At 48.9% G+C, this 24,884-nt stretch overlaps 1 protein-coding gene across 1 annotated transcript in view; it reads left to right on the top strand.

Annotated features, from left to right (window-relative positions):
* Positions 1 to 24,884, top strand: part of RAB6B (RAB6B, member RAS oncogene family) — a 71,727-nt gene that overhangs the window by 10,905 nt on the left and 35,938 nt on the right. The window contains exon 2 of the mRNA XM_012451195.2: positions 22,454 to 22,512. Coding sequence (XP_012306618.1) covers positions 22,454 to 22,512 — 59 coding nt within the window. The remainder of the gene's footprint in view (positions 1 to 22,453; positions 22,513 to 24,884) is intronic.

Here is a 24,884-nt window from a genome sequence, read left to right as displayed (position 1 = left end):
CCCCATCCTCTGGTCATTGGTGTGTGAGTGCCCGTCCTCTGGTCGTTGGGTGTGTGAGTCCCCGTCCTCTGGTCATTGGGTGTGTGAGTCCCCATCCTCTGGTCATTGGTGTGTGAGTGCCCATCCTCTGTTCATTGGTGTGTGAGTGCCCGTCCTCTGGTCATTGGGTGTGTGAGTCCCCGTCCTCTGGTCATTGGGTGTGTGAGTCCCCGTCCTCTGGTCATTGGGTGTGTGAGTCCCCGTCCTCTGATCATTGGGTGTGTGAGTCCCCGTCCTCTGGTCATTGGTGTGTGACTGCCCGTCCTCTGGTCGTTGGGTGTGTGAGTCCCCGTCCTCTGGTCATTGGTGTGTGAGTGCCCATCCTCTGTTCATTGGTGTGTGAGTGCCCGTCCTCTGGTCATTGGGTGTGTGAGTCCCCGTCCTCTGATCATTGGGTGTGTGAGTCCCCGTCCTCTGGTCATTGGGTGTGTGAGTCCCCGTCCTCTGATCATTGGGTGTGTGAGTCCCCGTCCTCTGGTCATTGGTGTGTGACTGCCCGTCCTCTGGTCATTGGGTGTGTGAGTCCCCGTCCTCTGGTCATTGGTGTGTGAGTGCCCATCCTCTGTTCATTGGTGTGTGAGTGCCCGTCCTCTGGTCATTGGGTGTGTGAGTCCCCGTCCTCTGATCATTGGGTGTGTGAGTCCCCGTCCTCTGGTCATTGGGTGTGTGAGTCCCCGTCCTCTGATCATTGGGTGTGTGAGTCCCCGTCCTCTGATCATTGGGTGTGTGAGTCCCCATCCTTTGATCATTGGATCTGTGAGTCCCCCGTCCTCTGGTCATCGGGTGTGTGAGTCCCCCATCCTCTGGTCATTGGGTGTGTGAGTCCCCATCCTCTGATCATTGGGTGTGTGAGTCCCCATCCTCTGGTCATTGGTGTGTGAGTGCCCATCCTCTGTTCATTGGGTGTGTGAGTCCCCGTCCTCTGGTCATTGGGTGTGTGAGTGCCCATCCTCTCGCCATTGGTGTGTGAGTGCCCGTCCTCTGGTCATTGGGTGTGTGAGTCCCCGTCCTCTGGTCGTTGGGTGTGTGAGTCCCTGTCCTCTGGTCGTTGGGTGTGTGAGTCTCCCATCCTCTGATCATTGGTGTGTGAGCTCCCTGTCCTCTGGTCATTAGGATATGTCAGCCCCCCATCCTTTGGGCACTGGGTGTGTGAGTCCCCCTGTCATCTGATCATTAGGTATATGAGCCCCTCCTGCCCCTGTTATGGTCCCTCCCTGTCTCACTGGACTTCTGTTCCAGTGGACGCTTGATCACTTCCTTTGCTTTCTTGGATGTTTTCCCCTACGCCTGTCTGCTGGGTTCCATCACCCCACAAGCTCTGGGGTCTCCAAGGACTTGAGAGAGAGCAACATTGTATAAGGGAGTGCCCCTTTCCATGCCTTGGAGAACAGAAACCCATCTTAAGCTGGCTGCACAAAAAGCTAAGGCTGAAAGCCAGGGAGCCAGAGTGGAGGCAGGGACTGCCATTTTGAACCCACCCCCAACCCAGAGAAGACAGCCTGTTCAGGTCAATTGGTGCAGCCCCCTGCTCATGGGTCACCTCATGATCTACTCTAAGGCCTGAAACCCCACCCTCCAAAGGCCTGATGACCTTTGTTCCCTGCCCTTCCTGTTCTGCACAGGCAGTGCCCGTCGGAGGTTACTGAGCACCACCTGGGTATTCCTTTGCCAGGGTAGCTGGTATGTGGAGTAATCCTGATTTTGTGGCATCAATCATTACAGCATTTCTTAGTCACTGCCCTTGGCCTCTTTGAGCAGTGCTAGGCTGTCTGTGAGTTCAGGGTGAGTAAGGAGAGCTGTCACCTCATCTTGGTGCTCTGCAGAGGTGGCTCTTCTGCCTGGAACAGCTGGCCCAGAGAAAAACTGGTCTGGAAACTGGGTTGTCCAAACAACCCAGCCCAGCTTTGACCTGTTCCAGCCTCCTTTGGTCCCTTCGTTTCCCCCAACCCTGGGGCAGGCAGGAGGAGGACCATCTGCCAGGACTGGAGAGCTGCAACTGTGGCCTGTGCACCAGAGACAAGTCCCTAGAGACAAGGAAAACCTTTCTCTCTGGGAGTGGCTGTGCTAATTCTGAGAAAGGAAGAGAAAATGTTCTCTTCTGACCCTGTCTGTGAGTGGGGGGAATAAACACTGCACAGACTAAATAGTAAGTGAGGCACTTAGAACACGTTTCTTGTTTCTTTCCCTTGTCCAGTAAAGGGGGAGGGCTAGAAAGCAAACAGGGGAAGCAAGGGCCATTGGGGAAAAGAGATGCACAGAAGTGCTGAGACCGAAGGGACAGGCTCACAGACACTGCTTCCTACCAGACACAGACTGGGGCTTGTTAGCCATGCACAGGGCCCTTGGGAGCCAGGGTGGGTCAAGCTCCAGGTGGGGTGCTTTCCATCCCAGGGTTCTGACCAAATTGAATTAAAGGCTGGAGGTTCCCATGGAGCCACTAATGAGTATGAGGGCACAGGATGATGTGACCAGTTCTGTGTTTGTGTGGAGGACAAGATGAGGAGCTCTAGCCCAGTAAAGCAGGAGGAATGAGAAGAGAGAAGGGCTCTTACCTTGCCTTGGAGGTTGAGGGAAGGTGTTTCCAGCACACTGCCTCTGTGCTGCCAGCACTGGCTTTGAGGAGCAGGCTGAGCTTTGTCTCTTCCTCCCCAAGGCTGTCTGGCTCTTCCCCAGTGTGACCCTGCAGTTCCCAGACTGTCTCTGGGCTGCTGTGCTCAGGTCTTGGCACTAGGTGATCTTTGTTTGGTTCTGCACTTCTCTGAACAGAGAAAACCTCCAAAGGGTTTCTTTTTGGGGAGAAACCACTCCCAAATTATTTAAAGGATATTAACAAATCCTACTTGTAGCACCAGGATTTGGAAATTCTCCCCTGATTCTGATTCCTTAAGTTTCCCCTTCCTCCCCTACGTTCAGCCCAAACACTGCAGGCTGCTGCCCAGATTAGAAGTGAACTGGAGACCTGAAAAGGTACCTAGCTAGCCAGCTGACCCTGGCTGTCACCCATCTTTGTCAGAAGAGGACAGCACTCAAGATGTTGAGCCAGAAGAACTCGGTTCCTCTCCTGCCTCCATCGTGTAGCAAGAAGACCACTCTCAGCTGGAGCTGTGGTCTGGGCAACTGTGTCTGTTGGTCTTTCCACCTCTGCCTGGGGGAGGGCTGGGTGTGATGTGGGAGAACTGGATAGAGCAGCATGGAAATGCCCAGTGAAGTGCACAGGCAGGAGTCAGCCTCTGCCAGGGTCAGCTAGGAGAGCTTTAGTCTTAGATGGAGACCGGTGAGGTTTTGTTCCAGATGATCAGCCCAGTTCACCACAGTAGGAGAGAGGTGGAGTAGTGTAAAGGTTGCATCTCTTGGAAACCTGACTGCGAGATGGAATGGTAGATACAACCTAAGGTGACCGCAGGTGCGTCACCCCCTTGCATAGGCTCCTCCGCTGAGTGCAGATGGAACTTGTGACTTGCTGGTAGCCTATAGAGTGTGGCAAAGGTGATGGGTGGGATTCCTTCAATCAGGTTATGTTATGTGGCAAAAGTTCAAAGGTGACAGGATAGTCCCTCCAATGATTATATTTCTTTGTGAGACTCCTCTTGCTGGCCTTGAAGTAAGCTGCTTTGCTGGGAGAGGGCCTGTGAGGGGATCATGCGACAAGGGATGTGGTGGCCTTCAGGAACTAAGAGCCCCCGAGGGGGGAATCCTACAGCCACAAGGAACCAAATTCTGTCAATAAGCACTCAAGCTTGGAAAATGACTCCCCGCTCCAGAAAGAAATGTAGCCCAGCTGACAACTTGATTACATCCTTGTGACATGCTGAGCAGAGGATCCAGTTAAGTCATGTCCAGACTCCTGACCCATGGAAACTGTGATATAATAAATGTGTTAATATATTGTTTTAAGCCACTAAATTGCTGGTATTGGCTAAAAGCAACAAATAACTAATACAGATGAGATGAAGATTTTAGAGGAAGGTGACACTTGAGATGGCCTCATTTTACAGATAAGGAATAGGAGTTTCCAGGAAGAGCTGAGACCTGTCCCAGGTTAAGCGGCCAGCCTGGTCCAGCCCGTGAAGCACTCACTGGGGCCAGGCCCTCGTTCTTGATCTGCTATTGTTCTTTCTTCCCGTTCTGTTGTTGTGTTCTGAGTAAACCCTCCTGCTTTCTAGGCCTCAGATTTCTCCTTTATGACATGCAGGGCTAGACCAGACATTCTCTAAGCCCTTCTTGCCATGATGCAGTTTTCTGAGGCCATTCTGCTCTGTGATCCTTCTAGAAGCTGGGCCTCCAGGCTTTAGTGTGGTTTACTCTCTGCTGCTCCTTGGCACTTCCCATGTTGTGTGTTTCCATTTGGGCTTCATGACACTGGAACACGTCGGTAAGCCTTCTGGGCTCAGATTAGTGACAAGAGCAGGAATAAAAAGGGCAATTTCTGAGGTCAAGCCTTTGGCTGTGCACTGAAAGAGCTGGCATCTGGCCATGACCCTAGTGCTGTGTGATCCTGGGCAAGTGGCCCCTCTTCTGTGGCTTCGCATTTCCTCTGACAAGATCAGCTCCAGTCTCCTCTAGGGCTCATCTGTGGTGCTGCTTTTGAGAAGGGCTCCTTAGGGACCAAGTGCTTGTAGCATGGCTACCATCTCCTTGCCCCGGAGCCCAGGCATCCAAGTCAGGGGGTCCTATGTGGACATTGACACACTTCCACTTGATCTATCTCCCAGCCTGGCCCTCTGGTGACCCTGATCCCTGACCAGCAGTCTCAGACCATAAGGGCTAGAGACAAAGTGGGCCTCCTGGCCTGCTGGGTGGTCCTGTGCCTACTCCCAAGCCCAGGGTCCTTGGAATCTGAAGTGTATTTTCCACCCTAGAGTTAATGGTCTTCATCTCTAAACTTCACTGGAAAGGCCATCCCTACTCTTGAATCAATTCTGAGCAGGTGACGTTGAGTCCTTCTGGGGGCAAGAGGAGGGTTCTTCCTGTTGACCGAATGAGGTCTAGAAGTTCACTCTGCCCCTTGTGCTCCCCTCACTACCTGGCTCTGCAGGGGCAGGGGCTGGGACTGGGCCTGTGTCCCCCCCTCCTCCTTGGCAAAGCAGAAAGGTTGAGCAGCAGTGGGCAGGATGTATGAGGGTGTATGCAAGGACAGGAAGAAAAGCTGGGACTGCAGAAGTGCAGGGACAGCTCCCTATGTTCATGGAGACCACAGAACCCTCTGGATTAGCAGGTCAGCACTGTGGCTGCCAGGCCCAAGGTTTCCTCTAAGAAGAGGGTGGGCATCTGGGATGATGTCTTGCCTACATCAGCCTCCAGTCTGGAGGCTGCCTGAGCGAGCTTGGTCTCATGGCCAGACCACAGCTGTGTCATCATGGGTAGGGGTTATGGGCCCATTAGCCTTGTAACAGGCCCTCTGACTGGATCTCAGCTGACAACCTGGGAAACACAAGCTTCGCTCTCAATACTCTGTCTACTCATTCTCACTGCCTCAGCCTTCTTTTCCTATTCCTGAGGCTTTTAACATCAGCACTACCAGCAGTTAAACCTTGGGTATTAAAGGATGAGCATGTACATTACTTTGCCAAAGTCCATGCTGGTTGGATGGGTCAAAACTTCCTATCAGTTAAATAAGATACCAAATTACATAAATACCAGCCTTGTCAAAAGATCAGATGGTGGTGGGAATTTAACTTCTTCCTTCTCTAGAACATACACATATTCACTATGAATTAATTCGTCACAGCTCCCATGCAACTGCTCAAATGCACAGGCAGGATTGGCCTGTGTAGGGTCTGGCCAAAGTTGGGTTGAGCCTCAAACCAATTGAGATAGACTCTGTTCTACCCGCTCCAGTCTAGCTCTCCAGGGAAGCTATGGCAGAGAGTAACTGTGTGTACTAAGGATGTAGACTCCTGTTCTCTGAGCTGTAAGAGGAGGGTGGCTAGTGCTCAAAGCTAGCTGGTACTGGTGGTGCTCTTAGGTCCTAGAGGAGAGATCCTGCTCCTTTTTGAAGCTGCCAAGTATATGTGAGAAGGCTCAGTGAAGCAGAGAGGATTAAGAACATGAGTGGGCTGACTGTGGCTGGGAGGAGGTGTGCAGACTACGTAAGCTGTTTGGTCATATCTCAGGTGTTTTTCAAGTAACCCTTAAGGTATTTGCCCTTGACTCTCAGTCTTCATAGTTAAGACACCAGGGGAACTAAAGAGTTCCTACCTACACCAGGGCCTCTAGTACCTGCTGAGTTGTGCATGTGTATATATTGTGTACTTGGATGCATCTCTGTGCATGTGCACACATGGTGGTTACACATGGGCCCTGGCCGCTGAATTGATTGATCCAGGCTTTCTTTATCTCCTGGCCTGTGATTAGAAGGGCGTATAGCAGTTTTCCAGTGCCCAGCTAAGTCCTGGTCCTTTGTGAAGCCCGAGTTCATGCCAGGTACAGTTATATTTCCAGTTCCTTAGGAAAATTTCATGCTGATCAAAATGTTTAATTAGTCAGAAGCCGTTTTCTGAATGTGCCAGGAATCTAAGAGACATGGATGTGTGCATGTAATTAAAATAATTATCATTTTTTTCTTTAACTTTGTATTTTGACACACTTTAAGTCTTATAGAAAAGTTGCAAGCATTATACAAAGACTTTAACATAGGCATTTCACCCGGAATCCCTGAATTTTAACTCATTACTCCTTTCATAGAATTCATAATAATTCTATGATGAGATAGGCATTTTTGTCCTTATTGGATGTATGAAGAAAGATGAGCCTCAGAGAGACTAGGAACTAACCCAAGATCACACAAGAAATGAGCATCAGAGCCAGGATTAAAACCTAGGTCTGTTGGACTTTAAAGTGCACATGCTGACCACATGTGATGTGAGTGTGAATGTGCGGGTACCCTGCTCCTTCTGCCCAAAGGGCTTTCTTTCTTGTATTATTGATCTGCTAGCAGTGAATTATCTCAACATATGTCTTTATTTCACCTTCTTTTTGAAAGATTTTTGCTAGATACAGAATTCTATGTTGACACTATTTTCTTTTAGTATTTCAAAGGTGGCACTTCATTTTCTCCTGGTTTGTATAACTTCTGACAGGGTAACAGATATTTCTTTTCTTTTTTTTTTGAGACGAAGCCTCACACTGTCGCCAGGCTGGAGTGCAGTGGCATGATCTTGGCTCACTGCAACCTCCGCCTCCCAGGTTCAAGCAATTCTCCTGCCTCAGCCTCCCGAGGAGCTGGGACTATAAGCATGTACCACCATGCCCAGCTAATTTTTGTATTTTTAGTAGAGACAGGGTTTCACCATGTTGGCCAGGATGGTCTCAACTGCTTGACCTCATGATCCACCTGCTTCAGTCTCCCAGAGTGCTGGGGTTACAGGCATGAGCCACCGCGCCCAACTGTAACAGATATTTCTCTGTGTTTTCTTACATCTGTGATCTAATATATTGTTGCCAATTTTGTTTAAATAGTCAATTATCTTTTAAAGAGACTCAAATAATAAGAGAAAGATCTTCCATAACCCTGTAGTGACCATTTCCTGTGTTCATCATTCCATTGTGTACATCTACTTTTCCATCTAGTATCATTTCACTTCTTCCTGAAGGACTTTCTTTAACATTTCCTGTTGTGAGGGTCTGCTGGTGATGAATTCAGTCAGCTTTTGTATGTTTGAAAAAGTCTGCCTCACCTCTATTTCTGAAAGATGTCATCCCTGGACATAGAAGTCTAGGTTAATAGTTTTTTTCTTTCATTACTTTATAGATATTGTACCATTGTCTTCTTGCTTGCGTTGTTTCTGAGGAGAAATCTACTGTCCTTTTTATGTTTTTCTGTACATAATGTGTCTTTTTTTCTCTGACTGCTTTTATGATTTTCTCTTTATCATTGACTATGTACTTTGACTATGACCTGCTTTGCTGTAGTTTCCTTTATGTTTCCTTTGCTTGGGGGTTCACCGAACTTTTTGAATCTGTGGATGTATCGTTTTCTTCAGTTTTGGAGGATTTTTAGCCATATCTTCAAATATTTTTTCTGTCACTACTTCTCCCTTTATCCTTTGAAAACTCCAATTACATGGATGTTAGACCACTTGACATTGTCATAGTGCTTACTGGTGTTCTAATCATTTATTTTCATTATTTTTTCACCCTGTTTCACTTTAATTTTTATCACTGTCTTCAGGTTCATTATCTTTTCTTCTGAAACATCGAATCTGTCGAATCATGTCAGCCAGTGTAGTTGTCACCTCTGGAAGTTTGATTGGTGTCTTTGAAAATCTATTTCTTACCCCATGTAACTCTTTTTTTTTTTTTGAGACGGAGTTTCACTCGTTACCCAGGCTGGAGTGCAATGGCGCGATCTCGGCTCACCGCAACCTCCGCCTCCTGGGTTCAGGCAATTCTCCTGCCTCAGCCTCCTGAGTAGCTGGGATTACAGGCACGCGCCACCATGCCCAGCTAATTTTTTGTATTAGTAGAGACGGGGTTTCACCATGTTGACCAGGATGGTCTCGATCTCTTGACCTCGTGATCCACCCGCCTCGGCCTTCCAAAGTGCTAGGATTACAGGCTTGAGCCACCGCACCCGGCCGTAACTCTTAAACATATAATATTATATATGTTATAATATTATAATAACTTTTTAACCATTGTAATAACTATTTCCTAATATCTTTTATCTGCTAATTCTAACATCTGTGTCAGTTTGGGGTTGGTTTCAGTTGATTGTTTTTTCTCCTCTTTGTGAGCCTGTTTTCTTGCTTTTTTACATGCCTGATAATTTCTTATTGGATATCAGACATTGTGATTTTTGCCATGTTATGTTTGGATAGTATTTCTGTTCCCATAAATATTCTTAAGATTTGCTAGCTGTGGCCAGAGCAGGACTCTGTGTATGGCTAATTATTTACCCACTATGAGGCGCAGCCCTGCTGAGGACTCTCCCCAGCATCCTGTGAATGATGAGGCGTTCCACTCTGGCTGCTGGGAATGAACACTGTCTCCAGCCTGGTGTGGATGCCAAGCACTGTTTCCCCTAGTCCATTTGGGCAGTCTTTCCCCTGTCTCAGGTAGTTTCCTCATAAACATTTGCTGATCAAAGCTCAGCTGAAGGCTTGAGGGAAACCCTTTGCAGGTCTCTGCAATTCCCTGTCTGCATTTCCCTCCTCTCTGGTATTCCATCTTCTGAACTCTAGCTGCTGTGTTTTCTCCTAGCCTCAGCCCTATCCTCTCAACCTAGGGCGTCCACTGGGTTCCACCTAGGCCACCACTCCCTGTGTTGTGTTCTGAAATTTTCTGAGGGCAGTAATCTGTAGGGCTCCCTTCCTTTATTTCATGTATCTCAGGGATCATCATTGCATAATATCCAGTGGCTTCAAAACTGTTGTTTCATATATCTTGTTTGTCTTTTGGTTGTTTCAGGTTAGAGGCTAAATCGGGTCCCTGTTACTCCATCTTGACTAGAGCTACAGTCTTGGGACCTTTGTGTTTTTGTGTCTTCATTTGTTAGGGAACATCAGTCTGGGCAGGCAGTGTTGTATGGTCTGGTTATCAACCTTGATTTTCATCTGGATGTTCATCCAGTTGATTATATAAATGTGTAGACTTGCCCTTTAAGTGGCAACAAAATTTCTACACTCCAGACTCTTTTTGAGAACTTTCTGCTGCCCAGCTCTTATAAAAAGCTCAATATTGACAGTTGGTGTAGTTTTATTTCCTGAACACTGAATCTTGCCATTGGTCGTGCTTCCTGTTTCCCCTTTTGGCTGCCAGGGAGCTTAGACAGTTTCTTAGTCCAACTTCAATAATTAGGGAAGATTTTTCAGGATTTTTTTTTGGTAAGCAAATTTTTGGTCCAGTTTTCTCTTTTTAGCTTATATTACTTTTGCCTTACATTTTCTCTCTCTCAGAATTTGTAGTTGTGAATAAGAGAGAGAAACTCTCTCCATGTAGGTGCTTTGAGCAAACAGTGAGTGTATTAGAGGAATGATTGGGAAGTTCATAGAGTCCTTGGGAGGGTCAGAGGTCTGGGCTTGGAGCAGCAGCCTGAGTTGTACAGAACAGGTCCATGGGGAGACCACAGCTCCTGTGCTGTCTTCTGGCAGGTGCCAGTGCTGAAATGCACATCGTGGCTGCCCCTGAATTTACAATCCAGAGGGAATTATCTGTCTCACCAGATTCATGTCAGTTGAATCTGGTAGAGCCTTATGTGAACATCTGTTGGGAGAAGTCTCGGTTATGTGCCTACAAAATAGCTTAAAAGGTGGCTCCTACACTGGGAGAATGGTTTTGGACCTCCCCAAACACAGTAGGGATATTCAGAGGGATTGGAAGCCTATTCATTGTTACTGATTTATAGCTACTTTATTCTGATACTATTTTAAATAATGATAGTTTCAAATCTTGTTTTCATGAGTCATAAATAAGTACAAGTACTCCTTGTGCACAATAGTCGTGTGCCAGATGGTACTGCCTCTCCCTCCACACCAGTGCTCTTCTGCCTGATTTTGAAGTTGGGGGTCCAACATTTCTTAGGGTAAGGTAATGGGATGCATTCTGTAGGCAATGTACCCCAAGTCATTAGTTCTCACAGCAGACTTGGCTGTAGCAGGCAGGGAAATGGATTATCCCTAGTGCCCTGAGGGTCTGCTTCTGACTGGGGGACAAGAGGAAATCTCAAGTCAGGTATGGACTCTCAGTTTAGAAGCCCCAGGGCAGGAATGGTTTGCAGTGTCCTGAGAGCTCATGAGGCTCTGCAGGAGGGAAGGGCTGAGGCCAAGACTGGTGTGCAGGCTAGGCCTGGGGGCTTTGGAAAGTGAGGAAGAAAAGCTGGAAATTTCAAGTATATATTATTATTGACTAGAGTCACCATGCTGTAAAGTGGGTCTACAGAACTTACTCCTCTTATAACTGCAAGTTTGTACCCTTTAATCAGCATTTCCCCCGTTTCCCCACCTCTGACCCCATAACCACCCTTCTACACTCTGTTTGTATGAGTTCGACCTTTTTAGTTTCCACATATAAGTGTGATCAGGCAGTATTTGTCTTTCTGTGCCTCGTCAAATAGATCTTAAGTATTTTTACTACACACACGAAGCTATGTGAGATAATGAATATGTTCATTAGCTTGATTGTGGTAATCATTTCACAATGTATATATAGTCATGTGCTGCATAGCAGTGTTTTCGTTAACAACAGACCACATGTATGAAAATTGTTCCGTAAGATTATAATGGAGCTCAAAAATTCCTGTTGCCTAGTATTGCCTATGCTATACTTTATGTTGTTATTTTAGAGAGTACACCGTCTACTTCTTTTTTTAAAAAAAGTAACTGTAAAACAGCCTCAGGCAGGTCCTTTAGGAGGAATTCCAGAAAGCAGTATTGTTATCACAGGAAATGACAGCGCCATGCGTGCTGTTGCCCTGAAGACCTTCCAGGAGAGATGTGGAGGTGGAAGACAGCGATATTGGTGATCCTGACGCCGTATAGGCCTAGGCTAATGTGTATGTTTGTGTCTTAGTTTTTAACAAAAAAGTGTAAAATGTAAAAAAAAATTAATAGACAAAAACACAGAGAATAAGGATATAAAGAAAGAATTTTTATATAGCTATACAATGTATTTTAGGCTAAGTGTTACTACAAAAGTCAAAAAGTTAAAACAAAAAGTTTTAAAGTAAAAAAAGTTGTAGTAAGCTAAGTTTAACTTATTAAAGAAAGAAAAATCTTTCTAAATAAATTTAGCATAGCCTAAATGTACAGTATTTTTAAAGTCTATCGTAGTGTAATGTCATAGACCTTCACATTTACTCACCACTCGCTGACTGACACCCAGAACAGCTTCCAGGCCCGCGAGCTCTATTGATGTTTTATACCACACTTTTGCTGTACCTTTGCTGTTTAGATATGTTTGGATACACAAATACCACTGAGTTACTATTGCCTACAGTATTCACTACAATGTGTTGTGCAGGTTTGTAGCCTAGAAGCAATAGGGTACCATTATAGCCTACGTGCAGAGTAGGCTATAGCACCTAGGTTTGGGAAGCATACTTTATGATGTTCATACTGTGGCAGAACACCTAATGATGCCTTTCTCAGAACTTATCCCTGTCATTAAGCAATGCGTAGGTAGATGGATAGGTAGGTAGGTAGGTAGACAGATAACCCTTGAACAACATGGGTTTGAACTATGCACATTCACTTAAAGGTAGATATTTTTCTGTAAAATTCACCAGTGTGCCTGCCTGTCCTGCCTCCCTGGCCACCTCTTTCACCTCTTCTGCCTCTGCCATTCTTGAGACAGCAAGACCAACCCTTTCCCTTCCTCCTTCTCTTCAGCCTATTCAGAGTGAAGACAATGAAGATCATGATCCACTTCCCTTTAAAGAACAGTAAATCTACTTTCTCTTCCCTATGATTTTAATAACATTTTCTTTTCTCTAGCTTATTTATTCTAAGTATAGAGTATAGAATACATATAACACACAAAATACCTGTTAATCAACTGTTTATGTTATCAGGAAGGCTTTGGTCAACAGTAGGCTATTACAATAGTTCAGTTTTGGGGGACTCAAAAGTCAGATGAGGATTTTTGACTATGCAGGGTGTCAGTGCCCCAACTTCTGCCTTCTTCAAGGGTCAATTCTCTGTATATTAAAATGTCACATTTTACACCTTGAATATATACGTTTTTGTTTGTTGATTATACCTCAGTCAGCCTTAGGGAGGAGGTAGAAAGAGAGGAAGCTAGAGAGGAAAAGAAGAAAGCCAAGGATGACAGCACCTTGTGCAGGGCAGGAGAGGGGGGTGAGCCCTCCTGTGTGGTGGCCGGGGCTCTAGTTGGGTACCTGAGGTTGGGGCCAGCCCAGCTGCGCTGGCAGCATGTTTCTCTGGAATTTGCCTCTTTGTGTTGAAGGTAGAGCCTCTGGGGAAAAAAGGCAGGAGGAGGGCCAGGGTATAGGAAGGAAAATGGAGACTACATCTTCCAGTCCCCAGCCTTGTGGAATCCCAGCAGACCGTCATGTCCCTAGCAACCACAGAGCTGCTGAAGGTGTTCAGGAGGAGTTGGAGGACCAGCCATCCTGGGAACACTCCTGTCTAGAATCTCAGGGTTCCTGATCACAAGGGACCTTTCTTTTGCCTTTCCTTTTTCTGCCCTTGTCCATGCACTGTTATGTGGCTGGGATCCTTTAGGATGCACTTGCCTTGTTCCTTCTTGTTGTGATGGGCATCCTACTGAGCCCCCTGAGCTTGGATAGAGGAGATGGGGTGGGTTCAGGATAGTGAGACGGGGCATTCAATGGAGAAGGGAGAGGGTCAGGCATGGGTCTGCTGCCTAGCTGGTGCAGGAGAAGGGCCTGGGCCAGACCAGCCTGCGCCACTGTCTGGCTGACTCCTCCCTCCCTCACCTTCTTTCCATTCCTCCCTTCCCTCTGCCCGCCCCTTTCCATCTTCTCTGGATCCCTGGGTGAGGCTCAGGCAGCTGAGCGTCCTCTAGCAGAGGGAATTAACACACTTAATTAAAGTGTCCAATGAAGAGCTTTGCATATTTCTTAATTACCGACTGAGTCTTTTGGGGGATGATTTGAAATGGTGTTTTTCATGTGTTTCCTCATTTAGCCTACGGTGAGCCAGCCAGCCCCTCAGGGCTCTAGTGGGAGCTGCCAAAGATGTGATCCCAGTTTGGGGCTGCCTTTTGGAGCCCAAGGTGGCAGGGTGGGGTATGGAGGGGGAAGTCCAGCTCCCAAGCTTACCCGCCTTTGAAGAAAGAGGGGACTGGATTTTCTGTTTGGTGAAAACAGAGCCAAAGGAAACAAGGTTCAGATGTATATAGATGGTGTCTCTAACTGTTTCACTTGTCACCACAGGGCCTGGGGGCCATGCACCTCACAGTCAGGCCAGTAACGGTAGACTATGAACAGAGGTTACAGGGATGGTAGGGGCCTCCCCCGAGGGCCCTGTGTGGCAGGGATGCTGGACTGGGGTGGCCTGGCCTTCTTCCCAGCTGCAGGGCAAGAGCCAAGTCCCTCTGCAGGTCCTTCCCAGCATTTATCCCAGCAATTCCCATTTCTCATCTAGAAACTGAGCTGATGGGATAGCTGAGTCAGCCGGGTCTCTGCTAGTACTGGGTTGCTAGCCTGCACAATGAGGAAGCAGATTTGACTTTTCAGCCCTGAGACCACCTTCTGACAGCTGCAGGCATTCTCTAAAGTGGGCCTGGCTGATGAGGGATGTGGGTTGGGGATGCAGAGGTTCTTTCCCTGGCATAGGAACTCTTCTCCTAAAAACACAGGCATCTGAGAGGTGGGCACCCCACCAAGGTGGCCTAGAAATGGCACTGAGTTATACCACATCTGTCCTGCTTGCCGTCTCCTCCCAGAACTCCTGGGGCCCTTGGCTCTGAGCCCAGCTCTGTGGACCTCAGGAAGATCAGGCAGGACCCAACTGTTTGGCCAGGAGCTCTGAGGAGCTAGTGTGGGTGGTAAGTGTGGATGGTACGTGTGGATGCATAGCCGCAAGCAGATTGTGGGCCAAGGTTCTGGCTTGGCTCTGTGAGGGGCTGGCTAGTGGGTGGTGCACCTTCTGCCAGGTCCTGGCAAACCCTCCGTGCAGTCTCCAGCTATCATCTGTGCTCTGCCTCACGCTCTTCCCAGTTTCTGGCCCTTACAGCAGCCCCTCCACCCACACCCACACCCGCTGGGGAGGCGACAGGGAGGAGAGCTATCCTTTGTGGAGGAGTCAGTGTCAGTGGAGGAGTCCGGGGACCACCATCCACTTCAGCCTGTGATGTGAGCACAAGACAAGACCAGACATCCTCGTAGCCACTGACCCCAAAGCCCAGGATAAATTTGGCGTTATGTGGCAACTGTGGAGAAATGTGGGCAAATGATTTTAAGCAGTGGAATCTCAACCTCACATGACTGTGGTTTCATCCAGTCCCTCTCCTGGAAATATCATTCATTCTGACCCCCGCATCTCCATCTATCAAGGCTCAGCCCAAATGGTGCCTCTTTCAAGAGGTTACTGTGATTTCCCCAGCAGAGTGGCCTTTCTTTGCATGGGCCTCTCAGGAGACCCTTCCCGCAGTACCTGGCATTTTAATATTTGGATCTGGGTCTCTCTCCACTACTGGATATGGACTGCTTGAGAACAGAGGTGCATCTGCTTTACCACTACAAATTCTGTGTCCTGCACTGGACTGGCACAGAATGAGCCCCAGTGGGTGTTTGCTGACTGGCTACAGAAGCCTCACTGGCTTCCACAGCTACCTAGAAACCACCAGAATGTACAAAACTCTGTTTACCTGGGACCTGCCAGTGAGATGGGGACCTGGGGCCCACGGGCACTGGTGGAGTGAATGGCCCCCATAGATGAGGTCTAGGTGGGCATTGGAGGCTGATTGTGAAGGGCCAGCATCCAGTGCACTTGGCATTGGTGGGATTTCCAGGGTGCTTGGGACCCAGCTCCTCTGGACGTCCCATGGATGTGCAAGACCCCTGGGCCAGTAGTTCCCACTAGAGTAAGAAAATAACTGTTTCATGCTGATGCCAATAGTGAAAAATAAGCTTACATCTTTAGCTCAGGAGATTGAATGATTATTATTAATTAATTTTTTCTGAATGCAGTGCTGGCGTTTGTGCTTTTATGAGTGACCTGAATCCAAGGTGATTGCTTGGTGACAGGGAGTTCTGGGCTCCTCTCTGAATCTGACCGGTCACTGGTCCTGTCTGCCCTGCTCCCCATTCTCTCCAGCCTCACTGCCTCTGCATTTTTCACTGAGATCCTCCATCTCTGGCAAGACTTCTGCCCCCAGTCTGGCTTCTGTAGGCCATTCTGTAGCAGAGTGAAACGGTTTGGCTGTGTCCCTACCCAAATCATACCTCTAGTTGTAATCCCCATAATCCCATGTGTCAAGGGCGGGACCAGGTGGAGGAGATTGGATCATGGGGGCGGTTTCCCCGATGCTGTTCTCATGATAGTGAGTGGGGTCTCTCAACATCTGATGGTTTTATACCCATCTGACATTTCCTGTTTGCACTCACTCCGTCTTGCCGCCATGTGAAGAAAGTGCCTGCTTCTTCTTTGCCTTCTGCCATGACTGTAAGTTTCCTGAGGCTTCCCCAGCAATGGGGGACTGTGAGTCAATTAAACCTCTTTCCTTTATAAATGACCCAGTCTCGGGTATTTCTTCATAGCAATGTGAGAATGAACTAACAAGTTTTCTTTCTAAAGCACAGGTCTGTTGCTCTGATTACCTAATGCTGTGTAACAAACCACCCCGAAGTTTAGCGACTGAAGACAATATTTACATTGCTCTTGAATTTTTAGTTTGAGTAGGACCTGGTAGGGAAGGTGTGGCTTTGTTCCACACAGCACTGAAGGTGGCTTGAAATCTGCTGGCTGGAGTCACCTGAAGGCTCGCTCACTCCCAGGTCTGCTGGTTGCTGTTGGCTGGGGGCCTCGGTTTGTTGCTGCGTGGGTGTCTCCATATGGTCTCCCTCCTGTAGGCTTCCTTGGGCTTCCTCACAGCATGGTAGCTGGGTTGCAGGGCTAGCTTCCAGAGTGTGAGTGTGAGCACGCTCCAGGCAGAAGCTGTACTGTTCTTTCTAAACTAGCCTTGGGAATCCCACAGGGCCATTTCTGCCCTAGTCACAGGCCTGCCCAGATTCACCCTGTGATGGAATGTCAGGGTTGGATTGTAAGAACAGCACATGGGATGGGGAATGTTTTATGAGTCCGCTATAGAAATTATGACCTGCCACACCTGTTCACACCACCCCTCTGCTGAAGATCCTTTCTGAAGCTCCCCCTACCCTTGGATGAGAATCTGTGCTCCTCCATGTGGCTGACGTGGCCTGTGCTGTCTGGCCCCTGCCTCTGCCTCCATGCTTCTCCCTGCCTGCCCCTCCCTCCCTCCACAACTGGCTCCAGAGACAGGTTTGGCTTAAATCAACCTGACAGCCACATGGAGCTTCCACGAACAGTGCTTGCCACTTGCTCCTCCCCACACACTGTGTCTGGCTCAACCTTCCCTGAGAGGAAGCTCAGGCTGAGGGGCCTCCAAGTGTGTCCCCCATAGCAACCTGGCCTGTTGCCTTCTGTTTCTTCTCACGAGTGTTTTCTCTCCCTGCCCCTGTGCCTTTGCGCACATTGTTCCCTCCGTCTGGAATGCCCCTTCTCCCCCACCCACAGCCTTCCCTGGCCTGCGGCTGCCCCGCCTCCTCCTTGCAGACATCCTGACTGCCCAGCCACCTGCACCCCTGCCTTTGGGATCTGCTGCTTTGCTGCTGTCAGACCTTTATGTGAACCAGCACAGCGGAGTGGATGAGGCATTGACTCTGGCTCAAATCTGTGCTCCTACCCCAGCTCCACCACTTCCCAGCTCTGTGACCTTGGAATAATAACTAACTCATTGGATCATGATGAGGATTAAATGAGAGAACCTAAAGTGCCAAATTCTCATCTGCTGCCGAATAGAGGCCCAGTAAGAGCTTGAGTTTCCTTTCCTTCTTTCTAGCATCTCCTGGTAAATGCTCAGTAATGAATTTTCTCACCCTCATTTGGTTGAAAAAGGAGAAATGCATCTCCCTGCTTAATCATGTGGGACTAAACTACCAGACGATTACAAGAATATTGCTGAGCCATGAGCAGAGAGAAAATTAAAAAAGCTCAATAATGATTTTGCCTGCTTATTTTTAATAAAGCCTGCCAGTGGAGCTGAATCTTTGTCCTTAGGAAAAAGCTCCACTTTGCTGCAGTGGTGTCCGAGAGCTGCCGGAGAAGCACAGCGGTGTGACCTTGAGAACTGAGCTGGTGGGAGGACAGCTCCCGCAGAGGCCCCGGCAGCTGTTGCAAGGCAGGGGGAAACAGGAGGAGCTCCCGGCTCTTCCACCTGCCCACCTGCAGGGCTGCTGGGATGCCCCATGCCACCACTCCTCTCAGGCTGAGTGGGAGTGCCTGGTTGGGTGGCTGGGGATGGGTTCTGCCTATCTTTTATGGTTGGGAATTGAGAAAGCCAGGTGGGTGTAGTGTGCAAGCTCTCCATTTGCAGGTTCCAGCACCTTCTACCCTGGGCAGTTGTTGAGGGCAGCTGTGGGCTAAGGAAGAGGCCTTTGCTCTTTAGAGGGGAGAGGAACTTAGCACAGGGCAGCCCTTACCCACTCAGCTCCTTTATGTGATGCCATTGGCAGAGGCTGGGCAGAAACTGACTAGAGGAACTCCTTTTAATAAGCTCTGCCTTGGGTCTGCTGACACTTCCCCAGAGACCAAGCATGCAGGACAAGGGTCTCGGATACCACTGCAGGGGTGTAACATACATTACCCTGGCAGGCGTCATGAGAACAGGGGTAGGCTTAGGGGGCTCTGAGGTGGGGAAAAAGGCTTTAGCTCTGAGAAATGAGAAAAACAACCCTAGAGAAATAGTATAAAGTCATTGCCTCTTGCAGCAAAGCAAGAGTGAGTCCTTCATCCAGTTCAGCCCTCCGTTGGGGTGCTGGGCCTCAGATGTTTAACCCTCACTTTCTGAGCCCTCCTTGTGCCCCACGAAGCACCTCCAGGCACCTCAGTGACCAGTTTCTGACCTTCCAGACCGGATCAAGCCCCTCCCGAGTGGGAAAAGGCCCCCAGTTCCAGATTTGGCCTGGCAGGGGCTATTCCCTAGAGTGCCACAGCAGTGTCAATAATGACCTGGCAGAATCCTAAACCCAGCATGACCTATCAAGGAGGACCTAGATAAGAACTGAGCACATCCCAGCCCCACTCAGCTCTGACCCTGGGCCAGGAACTGCCACCTTATTGCCCGTTGTGTGAAATGGGAATGACGTGAATGCTGCCCAGAGTTGAGGTCTGGGAGGTATAGTGCCCAGTGTTGCTGCAAGCTTCAGGGGGCAGGTGCCATGTCTCCTCTGTTTACTGTTCTCATGTCAATTATGTGCCTAACTCAGCCCCTACTATGTGCCTGGAACATGCTCTGTAAATGCTAGGGTCACGTGTTGCCTGTTATGGTGACTGTGGGAATGCATAGAAAATATTGGCACTGGCCAGGACCCCACACCTAAAAGCTCCTTCTGCACAGTCCCAGTAGAAAATGTTTTTGGGGATGTTTTCCTGCCACCTAGACCTGTGAGCCAGTACTAATCCACTGCCAGCAGCTGGTGTCTCAAGGAGGGGCACCTTAGCATTAGAGGGCGTTGCAGGGATTTCTAAGTTCTCAGCTACTCCATGAATTTCCTGTGCCTTTAGTGGCTTTTTGGGATTCCGCTTTCTCTCCTCTCTGTGCTTGGAGACCCCAGGGAAGAACCTACTGGGAGAAGAGACTCAGTGTCTTCCCGTCTGTCTCTCCCCCCCCACCCCCTGCTCCCTGATGTGCACCCCTTTCCCTAAGGTGCAAGATGCAAAGCGTTGCTGCTTAGGGAAGTGACCAGCAGGCCCTGGGATGCCTTTTTCCCGGGAGGCAGTAACTTTCCACTGCCTCGCAAAACAGAGGATGCCATGTTCTCCCCAATTGCATCTACCTCTTCCTAGTTCAGGGTTGCCCCACTTTTCCCTCTGTGGTTCTCAGCCAGGTACCTGTGGCCTCATGGCCTCAGAGCTGATCCTCCAGGCGTGGGAGGCCCCCCACTTCTCACCTTCATGTGAAATTTAAGGGGAGATTTAAAGCAGTCAGAATGCTCTTTATAGCCTAATTTCTATCAGAAGCTGAAAAGACTGCTTCCAGGTAAAATTAGAAGAGATCTTGGGCACGTATCTGCACACCCCAGAGATGTTCTTTTAAAAATGGGGCTATTCTGACACCAGCTGGTACCCTACAAATCACTTCTGGCACTGACCATCCCAAGTAGGCATGGTGGTCAGTGTTCTCCAACAAGGGCATGGTCCCCACAGACTGCCCCCACTTCAATTACCAGTGCAAGTAGGGTCCCAAGGACACCTGCACTTCTGACCAACTGGTGACAAATCCCAGATTGTGTGACATCCCTTCTCAGGTTCACTAATTCACTGGCATATCTCACAGAACTCCAGAAAGCATTATGCTTATGATTACAGTTTTATCATAAAGGTGACAAATAGGGCCAGCCAGATGAAGAGACATACAGAGCGAGCTTTGGGAGGGTCTAAATTCATGCCCTCTCCCTGTGGAATCAGGGCATGTCACCCCGCCCAGCACATCAGTGTGTTCACTAGCCAGGACACCCCACCAAGCTTTGGGTGTCGAGTTTTTTGTTTGTTTTTGAGACTGAGTTTTGTTCCTGTTGCCCTGGCTAGAGTGCAATGGCACAATCTCGGCTCACCGCAACCTCTGCCTCCCGGGTTCAAGCAACTCTCCTGTCTCAGCCTCCACATAGCTGGGATTACAGGCATGCAGCACCACACCCAGCTAATTTTGTATCTTTAGTAGAGACGGGATTTGTCCATATTGGTCAGGCTGGTCTCAAACTCCTGACCTTAGGTGATCCGCCTGCCTCAGCCTCCCAAAGTGCTGAGATTACAGGCATGAGCCACTGCGCCTGGCCAGATGTACAGTTTTTATTGGGGTTTCGTTATGTAGGCATGATTGATTGACTCACCAGCCACATGATTGAACGTAGTCTCCAGCCTCTCTCCCCTCTCTGGAAATTGGATTGGCTCAAAGCCCCAATCTTCCTATCCCATTTTTGGCCTTTTTGGCATGGCCAGCCCCTATGTGGACGCTATCTAGGGGCCTCCCATGAGTTGCTGCATTAGCATAAACTCAGGAGTGATGGAAGGGGGCTCAGGAATAGCAAAGAAACTCTAATTAGCAGATTCCAAAGATTTAGAGTCTTCCCAGGAACCATGAATAAAGATGAGTCAAACTCTGTATTATACAACAGTGGTGGTGATACATATGTTTTTTCCATCTGATATTCTGGAAACTGCCTTACCTAGCTCAGTTACCTGCTGCCTCCGTCCAGTTTTAAGCATTTCCCATGTGCTTTGTACTTTCATTACCTGATTTAATTCTTACTACAGCCCCTGAAGTCTTTGATATTAATATACCGATTTTCAAATGAGGAACTGAGGTCCTGGGATGATGATCACCTCAAGGTGACACAGATGAAAAGTACCCCCAGTAGGGTTTCAATCCAGCTAACCAAATCTGGGTTAAAGATGGGGCCTTCTGAAGTTAGCCCAAACAGTCTGTCAGATGCTCCTTCTGGGTAGATGATCGTCTTTCCCCTAGCAAGTGCTGGCTGCCGGGAGCTGACTGCGCTGGTCTGTTATGTGGTGCACTGTTGAGGTTTCAAAGCTGGTAATGGCCTTTGCCAAGGGGCCCTATTGGCTTGTCCTGCTCCCTCCAGGGAGTAACCAGCCACTCCACCAGGCACAGCTTGTGGCTCTCCCGCCAGCCTAGGAAATGAGAATAGGCAGAGCCCTCAGGCGGGGACACTTTTGCTTTGCCTACCAGCCTTACCTGTCCACCCACAGCCCAGTGCAGAGAGGGCTCTGAGCCAGCACAGCTGGGCAGATCCCCCACTGAGCCTCCCAGGGCCATGGCAGAGACATGATGGGACAGTCCAGAGAAGCATCCATGCAGGGCCCATCCTAATGAATGTCCCTTGACTGCCCTCTTCCCCCACCCCAGATGGTTAGAAACATAGCAGCTGGCATTTCTGTCACTGCCAGTCCCCAGGGGAGCTGCACAGGGTAAGGTCAGAAGCCAAATTCTACAGTTTGGGAAATTAGCAGCAATTTGTGGGTTTCCCGGGAGACGTCCTGGTTCTCAGTTGGGGTGTCACTGCCCCTACAGGGCATTTACAGATGTGTGAGTCCACAGTTGTCACAATGACTGGGGATCCTCCTGGCATTTATCCAGCGGGGTCCAGGGTTGCTAAACATCCTGCAATGAGCTGGACAATCGACATACGCAAAAAATAGTCCTGTTCATGAGAGATGCTGGGAAATGACATTTGCCTCCCTGCCCCTGGTTCCTTAGAAAGCCACTGTCCACACCAGTCTTCAGGCTAAATTAACGGGAAATAAAGGGCAGGCTTCCATCCCAGCGTATGACCAACAACGAGGCGTACATGGGCAGGCACGAGAGGAGCCTCCTCTTTTGCACACACCTAACCTTGATTCTTCATAGATGGTTCTTGCATCAGCTGGGTCCTCCTGGGTCAAGGAAGACCTGGATGTGGGTGGTGGAAATTCACGGGGCAGTGGGACACCTCCTCCTTGGCAGCACCCTGGTGCCTGGCAGGAACAGCCCTCAGCCCACCTGGTATAGAGACTCGGTGGCCTCACCACGGGGTCCCAGGCGGGTGCCTAGCTCCCACTTCCGTATTTCTGCAACTTGGCCATTCCTCTATACTTTTTGGTTTTTTATCTGTTTTCTTCAAATGCAGTGTGTTTAGAAGAACCTAGCTCAGATGCCGTGACTGAACACCTCTCTCCTTGTTGTTTTGCAGTCGGGAAGACGTCTCTGATTACAAGGTTCATGTACGACAGCTTCGACAACACATACCAGGTGAGGTCCCCAGTGCTCCCCTCCATATCACCTGGCAGCGGCCGGCCTCTGAAATTTGCTGAGCTGGGATGGGAGTAGAATGGCCATGGGTCCCCAGGATGTCATTTCGCCATGGAGGAGCTTCCCACCTCTGTACTGGCCCCATCCCTGTAAAGAGCTTGAGCCCTTCTGAAAATTCACACCTCAGTAAAGGAAACATTTTCCAGAGGAAAATTCTAAAAATAGAGAGTCTGTGTTCTCTTGCTCCCCGCAGGCAGATCCAACCCATGATAGTGTTTGGCTATTCAGGGGAGTCATCATGTGGAAGAGGAACAAGATGAAAAATGAGAGAGATGAAAATGAGAGTGTTAGGCGAACTTGCGCTTCAAGCATGGTTGTGATGGTGGTGTTTGCTAGGACCAATCTCTCTCTCTCTCTCTCTGTCTCTCTCTCTCTCTCTCTCACTCTCACTCTCTCTCTCTCACACACACACACACACACACGCACACACACATGGTTGCTGAGGAGAGGGTTCCTGGAGAGCTGGTGTGATGAGCTTATCCAGCCCTACATGGGCAGAAAGCTGGATACAGTGACCTCTGCAGCTCCTGGCTCTAAAGGGGTGGTCTAGGGTCAACCAGAGACCCAGAGGTAGCTCTAGGTGGCCTGAAGGCCAAGCTCTTGGGGGTTAATAACATGTTATTTTCCTGGTACCACTGGTGAGTAGGGAGGTTTGTGCAAGTAAAGTGAATTTTCCATGCAACTATAGCTTTTTGCAGAAGGCACCAAACTTAATCATTATAACTCTTTTAAAGAAAAAAGATGCCATTTTCTTCCTTAGATAGAGACAAATGATAATGCATTTTTCTATGCCAGTGGATTGTGTGAGATACTAGTTCCAAGAGGCGTTAGTAGGTGTTACTTGGGGGAAAAAAAGGGGTGGTGGGTTCAGAGCTTGTACAGATTTAGGGAACACTGGGTGAACAAAAGTAAATCTACTGCTATACTGCAGGGTTTCTCAGAGCCTGACCATATCAGCGTATGGTTTTGATTTGCTAAAAGAAGGATGTAGTGTGTAGGATCTCCCAGATGTATTTGATTATGGAATCCCTTGGTCATCGAGTTCTCAAAGGACGAATATTTATAGAACACACCAGGGACTGCTGTTCTAAGATGTCCCTCTCCCTTTCTGGATTTCCAGAGTATGTGGAGCACAGCTCACTGCAGATGACAGCTCTGTGTCTACTTATTAGTCTGTCTGTCTCCCTCTGGGCCAGTTATCCTCCTTGCCTTAAATACAGCCCCTCTGTCTGCCTCTCTCTAATTTTTACTCTTTCTCTGCTATGGTCTCAGTTTTTACTTTACCTCTGCTTCTCCTCTGCTGTGGTCTGAAATACTGGCTAGCCAGTGGACTTGGTGGAAATGACTATAGGGATTGTCACGAGGCTGTGGGAGAGGAGCCCTGACTGATGTGCACAGCCTCCGGCGTGGGCTGCGTGGTGTTCACCTTGGTCACACTTTGTCTTTGTTGTATCCTCTCTGGGCCAGGGCTTTGTAGCACGAATGAGGGGAGTTCTGTGCAATCAGTTTGAATTCAAGATGACAGCTGTAACAGACTTCAGTTCCAAAGTCTGGTATTCATTTATTTTTGTGCATGCATGTGTGTGTGTGAATGATCTCATATATTATTTTGATTTTTTACTATTAAGGTACTTATGATACCTCTTGTTAGTGTCCCATTGAAAACAGTGAGTCTCTTGGCGGTGGTGGGTGGCAAAGGGGGCCCCCTCGCCTGTGCAGTGGGCCCCATTAGTGGATCAAAGCCTCAGCTCCTCCCGATGTCATTCAGGTTCCTCAAAATCTCGCCCTACCTCCATGTCAGTGTGGTCTCCATGGCCTACTCCTTGTCCCCCATCCTGTGGTCCAGCCGCCTTCCCTGCTCCTGCTGCCCTTGGAGTGACAGGCTGTTATTGCCTCCACACCTTGACTCATGTCTTTTTCCTATGTCGGAATGCCTTTTCCTCTCTTCTCTGCTGCGAGAATTCTCCTGACACATCAAGGCCTAGAGCAGATGTTTGCTCTGAGCAGTGAGGCCCTTTTATCCTCTGTCCACTCCATGACCCTCTCTCCTATAGCATCATCCTCAGGGCTGGTTTAGCCTCTCACCTGTACAGTAGCTCCTGTGTGCTTCTGGCTCTGAGCTGGGCTCTGTGCTTGGCTGAGGCCGGGACCCTCTGGACCCACTACTGCATTCATGAGTCTAGCACGGGGCCTGGCCATATTGATGTCACCAATGTCTACTGGCACCAAAGCAGCATGGAGAGTTGGCCTCGGGTTTTAGACCCATCAGATCAAGAGGCCCCAAGAACCCAATGTGGTAGAAAGACGGAGAA

Source organism: Aotus nancymaae, unplaced genomic scaffold (assembly GCF_030222135.1).
Source record: "Aotus nancymaae isolate 86718 unplaced genomic scaffold, 86718_ANA_hifiasm-v0.15.2.pri h1tg000019l, whole genome shotgun sequence".
NCBI lineage: Eukaryota > Metazoa > Chordata > Mammalia > Primates > Aotidae > Aotus > Aotus nancymaae.
The sequence above is the reverse complement of the archived record's forward strand: the minus strand, read 5'-3'. Positions and strand labels throughout refer to the sequence as shown.